Source organism: Petromyzon marinus, unplaced genomic scaffold, assembly GCF_048934315.1.
Source record: "Petromyzon marinus isolate PM22_M1 ecotype Great Lakes invasive population unplaced genomic scaffold, UKy_Petmar_22M1.pri1.0 PM_G_Scaffold_273, whole genome shotgun sequence".
Taxonomy (NCBI): domain Eukaryota; kingdom Metazoa; phylum Chordata; class Hyperoartia; order Petromyzontiformes; family Petromyzontidae; genus Petromyzon; species Petromyzon marinus.
In genome coordinates this window covers 71,558-83,600 of record NW_027422843.1, presented here as the reverse complement: position 1 = coordinate 83,600, position 12,043 = coordinate 71,558, and the positions used below count along the sequence as shown (strand labels likewise).

The following is a 12,043-nucleotide window of genomic DNA, read 5'->3' as shown; positions in this document are numbered from 1 at the left end:
TGCCTACAATTCGTCTTGTGTAGCTTATTTAGACTATAATTTATTCACTTCCCAAAATGTATTTACTTGAAAACATAGAGCTGATATTTGTAAGCAGTCTTTGTTATTTATACGTTTGAAAAAAAATATTTGCACAAATTGAACTTGTTCAGATACAAGGTGAATTCACAAGGCTTTGTAAAAAATCCAATATTTCAGAATTTTGCCTTAACGGAGAATATTTTTTAAAATGTTGGTAAAAATAAAGATTCAGAAATATATATTGTGCCGTGTCTACAATTTTATTGTAAAGTGGAATTGGTAAAAAAAATGATGGTTCAATGAGCCACTCTGTCTACGGGAAAGCTACCCATACGGATGCTTACCTGAAACCGGATTCCCACCACCATCCATCCCAGAAGAATTCCCTCACCAAGACTCTGCACCATAGAGCCCAATGCATATCCGACCAGGAACACATAGCCAGTGAACTCAAGCACGTACACCAAGCTCTTAAGGCTAATGGTTACTCCGACTACAATCCGCAAAGCTATTACTCCAACCATGAAGAAGGACCCTCTTGAGGAGCCTTTCAAAACCATCACTTTGCCCTACATTGCGGGGATCACAAAAAATATCTCCAAAATCTTGAATAAACACAAGATCCAGGTCCGATTCAACACATTACATAAAATCCGTGATCTGGTTCCGTCTGTAAAAGATGTGATTCCGGACATACAGTACCCTGGCGTCTACAAACTAAGTTGCCTCTGTGGTAGTAGTTACATTGGAGAAACCAAACGCCATGTCTCGGACCGCATTCGTGAACACAAAGCAGACCTGAAACACGGTAGGAGCAACACCTAGGCCGTGGCAGATCACTGTTATAATTCAGTAGGCTCACATGACATTGACTTCTCCAAGACAGAGGTTCTTTGTAAGCCATCTGGCTACCATGAGAGATTCGTTCATGAGGCTATCCACATATACAAACACAGAGACAATTTCAACCGGGAAGATGGATTATGGCTTAGCAATCATTGGAAAGATTTGATAAACCATTTCGGGTCTTAATTGATTGTTCACGCTTACAGTGGCTTTCAGACTGCATTCCATTATTTTCGTCTCCCCCCTCCTCTATTCCGAACATAGATGGACTCGTCCATCTGAATAAACTGCTAAATCGCTCTCCGTGGTGCTAACGTTAAAAAAACCCGCCACTTTTTTCAAAATTTCTTGCTGTGGTTTTCACACCTGATGACGATTGCTTGTGTTACAGTCGAAACGTTGTGAGAATTGTATTGTTTTATATTTTTATTATTTTATTGTTTCCCTTCTACGTGGTGGTGACTTTACCGAAAAAAACAAGAACATGAATTCCTCGCAGTCACAAAAGCTTTAAATCAACATTTATTTTTACTTCGTTAACACCTTTCACTTTCGCACGCCGCTAATTTTTCGCGACAAGAGGTTTCATTACCACAGGTTACACGTGCAGTGGGTCCAAGACGAGGCGAGACGGTTCGCTGGAGGCAACACGTTTATTCAACAAGGGAACCACAGCACAGAGGGGTGACGACCCCTCACAGCCGATAACATCAGGAGGCAGTCCCTCCACACTGCGGTGCCCTTACTCTGGTTCTAGTGCTAACCCTACACTGGTTATGTCTGAACCCGACCCTAGCCAGGGTCACTGGGCTCTTGGCTTCAGGGTCTTCAGGGTCTTCAGGGTAGCGCTCAGAGTCTTCTTCAGAGCTTCAGGTGGACGAGGACCGCCAAACCCGTTCAGGGGTCCGGCTTTTATCCCCGTTCCAGGGTCTCTCCGCCCCTGGCCAAGCCTTCTGGAACTCTCTAGGGGGCCCTGGAACATCCCCCAGCCCCCCCCCCCCCTCTTGGGGTCTGGGGGCCCTGTTCGTCACACCTGGTCTGTACACCACCCCCTGTTGACGCATGTCCGCTATTACAGGTCAGCTCCCGTGGTAATATGCGTACAGCCCAACAATGGCGCTACATCATCCCCCCCCCCTTGTAGCCTCCAGGCGTCTGCTACGTTCACAGGAAGCCCTAGACGCATGCACAAATATGCTCAAGGTGCCATGTCATACGTTCGAGCGTATGGATGTCCCCGACTTATTTATTACCTTTACATGTAATCCAACTTGGCCTCAGATAAAACCAAAAAATAAATAACTTTCATTCGGCCAGACACCCAGCCGTCGATACGACTTCACAGCCAGGGTGTTCAGACAAAAGCAAGTCAAATTCATCGAGAGCATTCACTGAGAGTCGTGTTTTTTGGAGAAACAAGATGCTGGATGTACTCAACTGAGTGGCAGAAGCGAGGACTTCCACATCATAGGGGTTTCCCCTTTTTTTCTGGCAACAAAACTGAAACCTTTTGGCGTCCTCTGGTCGAGCACCAATTGGGTCGAGGCTCTCAAGAAAGCCGTCCCTTGGTGTGGGCCAATCGGTTTCAAGGACAATGCCACATATATTATCATAGTGCGTGTGTTTTGTTTGCATTTTGACTGCAGGTATTGTGGTTAATGCTGTAACATGAATCCTTGTAAAAAGGTTTCAGTTTTGTTGCCAGAAAAAAGTGGAAAAACCCCTATTATTATATTTTGGTACTGCCAAAGGAGGTCTAATGATGTAGATGACTTCCCCACGCTCATATTTTAATCTGGCTGAAAGAAAAAAATCATCCAATCCAAATTGATGTTATATCTGCCGAGTTTCCAAATCCAGAGGAAGACCCAAAATCTGTTTGCAGTAGTGACTGCAAATATGATTCATGGGCCATGCGGAAACCTTAATGTCAATGCAGCAGCATGTATGAAGGACATAGAGAGTAGCAAGAAATATCCGAGACAATTTATTAAAGACACACAAACTGGAGATGATGGATATCCTCGCTATAGAAGGCGAGCTCCAGCAGACGGTGGATACACAGCAAGACTGAAGACTAGAGGCAACGCGGAAATCGAAATGGACAACAGGTGGGTTGTTCCGTATTCTCCGCTTCTTTCTAAAATCTTTCAGGCATAGATGTGTTAACCACGCTCCACCTCCTCCAGTCAGTGTGTGTATCATGGTGTGTGTGTCAGTGTGTGTGTCAGTGTGTGTGTGTGTCAGTGTGTGTGTCAGTGTGTGTGTCAGTGTGTGTGTCAGTGTGTGTCTGAGTGACTGAGTGTCTAAGTGAGTGACTGACTGTCTGAGTGAGTGACTGAGTGTCTGAGTACGTGTCTGAGTGTCTGAGTGACTGAGTGTCTGAGTGAGTGACTGAGTGACTGAGTGAGTGTCTGAGTAAGTGTCTGAGTGAGTGACTGAGTGAGTGACTGAGTGTCTGAGTACGTGTCTGAGTGACTGAGTGTCTGAGTGACTGAATGTCTGAGTGAGTGACTGAGTGACTGTCTGAGTGAGTGTCTGAGTGAGTGACTGAGTGTCCGAGCGAGTGAGCGAGTGAGCCACTCCCAACGCCCTCACCCGCTGCCCTGGAGTCTCCTCACCCTCCTCCTCACCACCCTACACCTCACCACCCAGCCCCTCCTCACCACCCTACACCTCACCACCCAGCCCCTCCTCACCACCCTACACCTCACCACCCAGCCCCTCCTCACCACCCTACACCTCACCACCCAGCCCCTCCTCACCACCCTACACCTCATCTGCTCCTCCTCACCCTGCATCTCCCCTCCAGCTGGGGTATCTCAGCCATGATGTCGTCTATCTGCTTGAGAATCCGGCACTCCTCCACCCTCTTGAGACTCGTCACCCTCTCCTCCTCCTCCTCCACCTCGTCGCCCGACTTGCAGTCGCCATCATCGGCTGCACTGCGTGATCTCCGTAGTCCCCTCCTCCTCCTCGTCCTCTTCTTCCTCCTCGTCTTCCTCTCCTCCTCCTCCTCGTTCTCCTCCTCCTCGTTGTCCGCCACCTCCCCATCGTCTCGTGCTCTGTTGACGCTCGGCTGCAGGCGGCTGGTGCAAAACTTCAGCAGCAGCCTGCGGATGCCCCCCGTAGACTCCACCACATCCTCCTCCTCGTTCCTCCGCTCCTTCACCTCGCCCCCCTCCACCACCTCCTCCTCGTCCCTCCGCTCCTTCACCTCGTCACCCTCCACCACCTCCTCGTCCCTCCACTCCTTCACCTCGTTACCCTCGACCACCTCCTCCTCCTCGCCCCTCCGCTCCTTCACCTCGTCACCCTCCACCACCTCCTCCGGCGATGAAGACGACGACGACGATGCGTCCGAGAACGACCAACAGCTGGGCGACGATGACGACGCTCTCTGCTGCCGGTATTGTTGCTGAATTTGTCTCCGTCGCTGCCGCTGCTTCTCCAGGGCGCGACCCCGGCGCCTCCCGGTGGGCGGTGGTGGCGGCTCAGCCAGCGGCCACGGCATCAGCGAGAAGAAGTGGAGCGTCGCCCCACGTGGGGCCGAGCGCGGAGGAGGCGGAGGAGGCGGAGGAGCGCGGCAGGTAGAGGAGCCCGGGCAGGGATCGGGATTCGGTCCCGCCGGACAATCCGCCGCCGCCTCCCGCCGCTTGCTTAGCGGCGACTGCCCGGTCAAAACCTCCTCCTCCTCCTCTTCCTCCTCCGCCTTCATCGCCGCCTCGGCCTCCTCTTCCCCTCCTTCTCCTCTCGCTCCGCCTCCTCCTCCTCCTCCGCCCCTCCTGCTGCTCGCCCTCCTGCCCACGCCCTGCCACCAAAAGTCGAAGTGTCTCTTCCACGCCGCACGCGGTCCAACCGCGGCCTCCCTGCGTCTCTCCGCCTCCTCCTCCTCCGCCTCCTCCTCGCCCGCCGCTTCGTCGGCGCCGAGCGCCGGCCCCGACTCTCCGCCGCCGTCTCCGCGCTCCGGGGCGACCCTCGGGCCGATTCCCGGCGTCGTCGTCGTCCGGGCGCCGCCGCTGCCGCCGCCGCCGCCGTGGGAGCTCTCCCGGGGGGGCGCCGCCGCCGGAGTCTCCCGGCGGCGGCGCCCCCCCTCGAGAGCCCGGAACGTCACGGGGCGACAAAGACGACGGCCGCGGCGGGGAGGCCCCGGCGCGGGCCCCGGCCCCCCGGCGTCATCGCCGAGCGGGCGAGCGACCTTAGAGGGCGCCGCGTGGGACTCGGCTCCTCCTCCGGCGTCGTCCGCGGAGCGCTTGGGCACCCGGATGGGCCAGGAGGAGCGAGCCCTCGCGGAGGGGGCGGCCGTGGCCATGGCCGGGGCCGGGGCCCGGGCCGGGGGAGGCCGTCTGGGAGGCCACTGGTGAGGGGGGAGGGCCGGAGGAGAGGGAGGAGACGCGGGATCAGATTCCAGCATTCAGCACGCAAACGTCCTGGTAGTGGTGGTGGTATTGGTGGTAGCGGTGGTGGTCAGTGATTGTAGTGATGTTGGTAATGGTGGTGGTGATGGTAGTGATTGTAGTGTACGGTAGTAGTGGTGGTGGTGGTATTGGTGGTAGTGATGGTAGTGTATGGTAGTAGTGGTGGTGGTGGTGGTAATGGTGGAAGTGGCGGTAGAAGTGGTGGTGGTGATGGTGCTAGTGGTGGTGGTAGTAGTGGTGGTGTAATGGTGGTGGTAGTGTTGCTGGTAGTAGTGGTGGTAATGGTGGTGGTGGTAGTGATGGTAGTGTATGGTAGTAGTGGTGGTAATGGTGGAAGTGGTGGAAGTGGTGGTGGTGCTAGTGGTGGTGGTAGTAGTGGTGGTGTAATGGTGGTGGTAGTGTTGGTGGTAGTAGTGGTGGTAATGGTGGTGGTGTCCGGCAAAACAACCCCCTACCTCCTTGTGGTGCCGGACGGGCAATGCTGCCGTGGGCAGTGCCGGGGGGGGGGGCCAATTCGGATTGGCCTTTCCCCTCATGGCGTTTGTAACCACCACAGTGGCTAAGTGGGGGCTCTGGACAGGTGTGAAGGGCTGGAAACCCCTCCACCTCCAATTAATTACCACTAAACCACGACCACAACATTTTATAAATAAGCTTGTGCCGGAGGCCCCGGGGGGACAGGCGTCTATGACGTCTCCTGACCAAACCCCATTTGGCGGAGCCAGGAGACTGAATCCTTCCTCTCGGGGCTCCTCCAAAAACAACAAAAAAAACACTACGTGTGGCCACGTGGAATGTTCGAATGCTCACTGCGGAGGAGAGGCTGCCACTCCTCTGTCAAGAGCTGGACCGGTACCGCCTGGATCTCTGTGGTAATAAGGAGGTCCTGTGGACCGGCTCTGGCTCCTGCCACCATGAGGGGTGGACAGTCCTCTATACGGGGCAGGAGACTGCCAAACAACAGGGTGTGGCTCTTTTTCTGAATAAAAGAATGAAGGGCTGTGGGAGCGTGGTGATGAGGTGTGGGAAGCTGTAAGCTCCAGGCTACTTTGGGCTCGCCTTCCCATCAACCACAGGCGAGGAGTGGTGGTCATGGTAACTTATGCCCCCACCAAAGACGAACATCCGTGGAGGGATGCAAGCAAGGCCAATGAGTCAAATGCCTTCTATGACCTCCTGTCACAGGTGCTGGCTAAAGTGGCCCCTCGGGATAGTCATCTTGTTGGGTGACTTCAATGCCCAAGTTAGTCATGATGCTGGCACCTGGTCTGGAGTAATTGGAAGGCATCGGGCAGATCAGCTCAATAACAACGGCAGGAGGCTGCTAAATTTTTGTGCAGCCCATGGGCTTGTAATTACCAACACACTGTTCCGGCATCGGAGCATCCACACCACATCATGGATGCATGCCGGGTCCAAGCAAGAACATCTGCTGGACTACATAGTGACGGAACAGCGAATGCGAGCCCATGTCCTTGACACCAGGACCGACCGTGGAGCTGATCTGCCCACTGACCATCGACTTGTCATCTGTAAGATGCACCTGCAATTCTTCCACTCCGGTGGTGGGTGTACACCCAGGACCCCATTCAAACCCTTAGTGGCATGGTCTCAGCTAGCTGATGAAAGTTACAAACGAGAATTTCATCATCGCTTGCGGCTGGGATTGGCATCGCCTCCCACTCCTCTTGATGTCGAGGGGAAATGGGCGAGGTTTAGGACTGTAGCTCATGTAGTTGCAATGGCTGCTTTGGGTACACGGTCCAGACCTCCCCAGAGACCCTGGCTGACAAGAGGAGGTGTTCAAGCTGGCTGAGAAAAATCGACAGGCCCACTCTCATCGGCTACAGCGTCCCACGTCGGAGAATGAGGAGGCTTACCGCAGCCTTCGCTCGGAGGTTCGGGGAGCCGTGAGGCGCTGCAAGGATGGGTGGTGGTCGCGGGTTGCTGAGGAGATGGAGTCTGCCTCAGTGGCCCGCGATCACAAATCTCTATTTAACTCCATCAAAAAAGTAACCTGCAGCGCCACACCTATTACCGTCATTAGGGGAAAGAACGGTGATCCAATATCCGACCCCCAGGAACAGGTTTGCAGATTTTCTGAGCATTCCTGAGGTCCTGGGAAAGGGGAAATCCCTCAGCCAGGAAAACGTGGGACAAAGTGGGGATGACCCTGCTGAGGTTGCGGTGCCTCAAATATTGGAGGAAGTCACCCACTGTGATTGGCTGGCTGAGGTGCCATCCGTTGAGGACAGCAAGTTGGCACAGTAGGGGGCACAGGTGGTGCATCAGCCAGTCGTCTCAGTCAGTCGACCCGTGGCACCTGGGTCTGCCCCGTGACCTCCTGCCAGCGGGCGTTCGACATTTCACGTGGCCTCAAGGTGCACATGGCCTGGCACAAGCGTCGTGGTGACGTCACCGCCACTTGGTGGCGAACTGCGGTTGTTGTTGTTGACAGTGGAGCTGCTGGTAGTATATTTGGAGTGTGAGTGTCTCTCGCCTCGTGGTCACGTGGATTTGTTTCTGGTTCCTCCGGTTTCCCCCCCTCCAGATTTAGAATTAACATCACGCATTTAAAATATTTAACTGCAATACATTTCCACACGATGAAGTCACTTTGTGTTGAGCTTTCATTTGTGATGGGCAGGTCGCTTGTGAAAAAACGCTACATAGCTCAGTGGTCCTTACCTTGTACAATAAAATAGAAAACTAGTTTATAGTTTAAGAAGAGAGATGAGTTGGATCTGTCACGTGGGTTATTTAAATAAAAAAGGTTATTCGTTTCATCAGGTCATGTGCACAGATTACAAAAACATTTGGAGGGAAAAAAAACCATGCTGGCCGTTATGTGACTTCACCGAAAAAGCCAAAGAGTACGTTATGGTCAAGTTTTATAAAAAAAAAATTTTTAGGATATTTGCTCTTAATGTGCTTACTTTCCCCTAGCACATTCACTGCATTGTCTTGGTGAATGCGAGGCATCGCGTGGTCATAACCCACCGGGGTATTTTCCCCTTAAGCGTCAAGAGATTGACATTCTCAATGGAAATCATTTCAGGTATTCACTGAAAGTGTCAGAGCTGAATGTTCAGGATAAAACTGAACATTCGTGCTAAAGATTGGTGCCATATTGTACGATTATAATTGTGCAAAATGCAACCAAAACACAATTAGCACGGTTAGCTACGTACCGCTACAGTCTACATTATAGACTGCCAGTACACTCACTCAGCTTAATAACCATTACTACAGTCTACATTATAGACTGTCAGTACACTCAGCTTAATAACCATTACTACAACCTACATTATAGACTGTCAGTACACTCACCATACTTAATAACCATTACAACAGTCTACATTATAGACTGTCAGTACACTCACCCAGCTGAATAACCAGGCTACAGTCTACATTATAGACTGTCAGTACACTCACTCAGCTTAATAACCATTACTACAGTCTACATTATAGACTGTCAGTACACTCACTCAGGTTAATAACCATTACTAGTCTACATTATAGACTGTCAGTACACTCACCAAGGTTAAGAACCAGGCTACAGTCTACATTATAGACTGTCAGTACACTCACCATACTTAATAACCATTACTACAGTCTACATTATAGACTGTCAGTACACTCACCATAATAAATAACCATTACTACAGTCTACATTATAGACTGCCAGTACACTCACCATACTTAATAACCATTACTACAGTCTACATTATAGACTGTCAGTACACTCATTCAGCTTAATAACCATTACTACAGTCTACATTCTAGACTGTCAGTACACTCACCATACTTAATAACCATTACTACAGTCTACATTATAGACTGTCAGTACACTCACCATACTTAATAACTATTACTACAGTCTACATTATAGACTGTCAGTACACTCACCAAGGTTAAGAACCAGGCTACAGTCTACATTATAGACTGTCAGTACACTCACTCAGGTTAATAACCATTACTACAGTCTACATTATAGACTGTCAGTAAACTCACCATACTTAATAACCATTACTAGTCTACATTATAGACTGTCAGTACACTCACCATAATAAATAACCGTTACTACAGTCTACATTATAGACTGTCAGTACACTCAGCTTAATAACCAGGCTACAGTCTACATTATAGACTGTCAGTAAACTCACCATACTTAATAACCAGGCTACAGTCTACATTATAGACTGTCAGTACACTCACCATACTTAATAACCATTACTACAGCCTACATTATAGACTGTCAGTACACTCACTCAGCTTAATAACCATTACTACAGTCTACATTATAGACTGTCAGTACACTCACCATACTTAATAACCAGGCTTCAGTCGACATTATAGACTGTCAGTACACTCACCATACTTAATAACCATTACTACAGCCTACATTATAGACTGTCAGTACACTCACTCAGCTTAATAACCATTACTACAGTCTACATTATAGACTGTCAGTACACTCACCATACTTAATAACCAGGCTACAGTCTACATTATAGACTGTCAGTACACTCACCATACTTAATAACCATTACTACAGTCTACATTATAGACTGTCAGTACACTCACCCAGCTGAATAACCAGGCTACAGTCTACATTCTAGACTGTCAGTACACTCACCCAGCTGAATAACCAGGCTACAGTCTACATTATAGACTGTCAGTACACTCACCATACTTAATAACTATTACTACAGTCTACATTATAGACTGTCAGTACACGCACCATTCTTAATAACCAGGCTACAGTCTACATTATAGACTGTCAGTACACTCACCCAGCTGAATAACCAGGCTACAGTCTACATTATAGACTGTCAGTACACTCACTCAGCTTAATAACCATTACTACAGTCTACATTATAGACTGTCAGTACACTCACTCAGGTTAATAACCATTACTAGTCTACATTATAGACTGTCAGTACACTCACCCAGCTGAATAACCAGGCTACAGTCTACATTATAGACTGTCAGACCACTCACTCAGGTTAATAACCATTACTACAGTCTACATTATAGACTGTCAGTAAACTCACCATACTTAATAACCATTACTAGTCTACATTATAGACTGTCAGTACACTCACCATAATAAATAACCATTACTACAGTCTACATTATAGACTGTCAGTACACTCAGCTTAATAACCAGGCTACAGTCTACATTATAGACTGTCAGTACACTCACCATACTTAATAACCATTACTACAGCCTACATTATAGACTGTCAGTACACTCACTCAGCTTAATAACCATTACTACAGTCTACATTATAGACTGTCAGTACACTCACCATACTTAATAACCAGGCTTCAGTCGACATTATAGACTGTCAGTACACTCACCATACTTAATAACCATTACTACAGCCTACATTATAGACTGTCAGTACACTCACCCAGCTGAATAACCAGGCTACAGTCTACATTCTAGACTGTCAGTACACTCACCATACTTAATAACCATTACTACAGTCTGCATTATAGACTGTCAGTACACTCACCATTCTTAATAACCAGGCTACAGTCTACATTATAGACTGTTGGTACACTCACCCAGCTGAATAACCAGGCTACAGTCTACATTATAGACTGTCAGTACACTCACTCAGGTTAATAACCATTACTACAGTCTACATTATAGACTGTCAGTAAACTCACCATACTTAATAACCATTACTAGTCTACATTATAGACTGTCAGTACACTCACTCAGCTTAATAACCATTACTACAGTCTACATTATAGACTGTCAGTACACTCACCATACTTAATAACCAGGCTTCAGTCTACATTATAGACTGTCAGTACACTCACCATACTTAATAACCATTACTACAGCCTACATTATAGACTGTCAGTACACTCACCCAGCTGAATAACCAGGCTACAGTCTACATTCTAGACTGTCAGTACACTCACCATACTTAATAACCATTACTACAGTCTGCATTATAGACTGTCAGTACACTCACCATACTTAATAACCATTACTAGTCTACATTATAGACTGTCAGTACACTCACCCAGCTGAATAACCAGGCTACAGTCTACATTATAGACTGTTGGTACACTCACCCAGCTGAATAACCAGGCTACAGTCTACATTATAGACTGTCAGTACACTCACTCAGGTTAATAACCATTACTACAGTCTACATTATAGACTGTCAGTAAACTCACCATACTTAATAACCATTACTAGTCTACATTATAGACTGTCAGTACACTCACTCAGCTTAATAACCATTACTACAGTCTACATTATAGACTGTCAGTACACTCACCATACTTAATAACCAGGCTTCAGTCTACATTATAGACTGTCAGTACACTCACCATACTTAATAACCATTACTACAGCCTACATTATAGACTGTCAGTACACTCACCCAGCTGAATAACCAGGCTACAGTCTACATTCTAGACTGTCAGTACACTCACCATACTTAATAACCATTACTACAGTCTGCATTATAGACTGTCAGTACACTCACCATACTTAATAACCATTACTAGTCTACATTATAGACTGTCAGTACACTCACCCAGCTGAATAACCAGGCTACAGTCTACATTATAGACTGTCAGTACACTCACTCAGGTTAATAACCATTACTACAGTCTACATTATAGACTGTCAGTAAACTCACCATACTTAATAACCATTACTAGTCTACATTATAGACTGTCAGTACACTCACCATAATAAATAACCATTACTACAGTCTACATTA

General features: G+C 48.3%; 1 protein-coding gene across 1 annotated transcript in view; it reads right to left on the bottom strand.

Moving 5' to 3' along the window:
• Positions 1 to 3,617: 3,617 nt before the first annotated feature.
• LOC142913994 (uncharacterized) overlaps positions 3,618 to 12,043 on the bottom strand; it is a 71,730-nt gene continuing 63,304 nt past the window's right edge. The window contains exon 2 of the mRNA XM_076061120.1: positions 3,618 to 5,224. Coding sequence (XP_075917235.1) covers positions 3,644 to 5,224 — 1,581 coding nt within the window. The 3' untranslated portion in view covers positions 3,618 to 3,643. The remainder of the gene's footprint in view (positions 5,225 to 12,043) is intronic.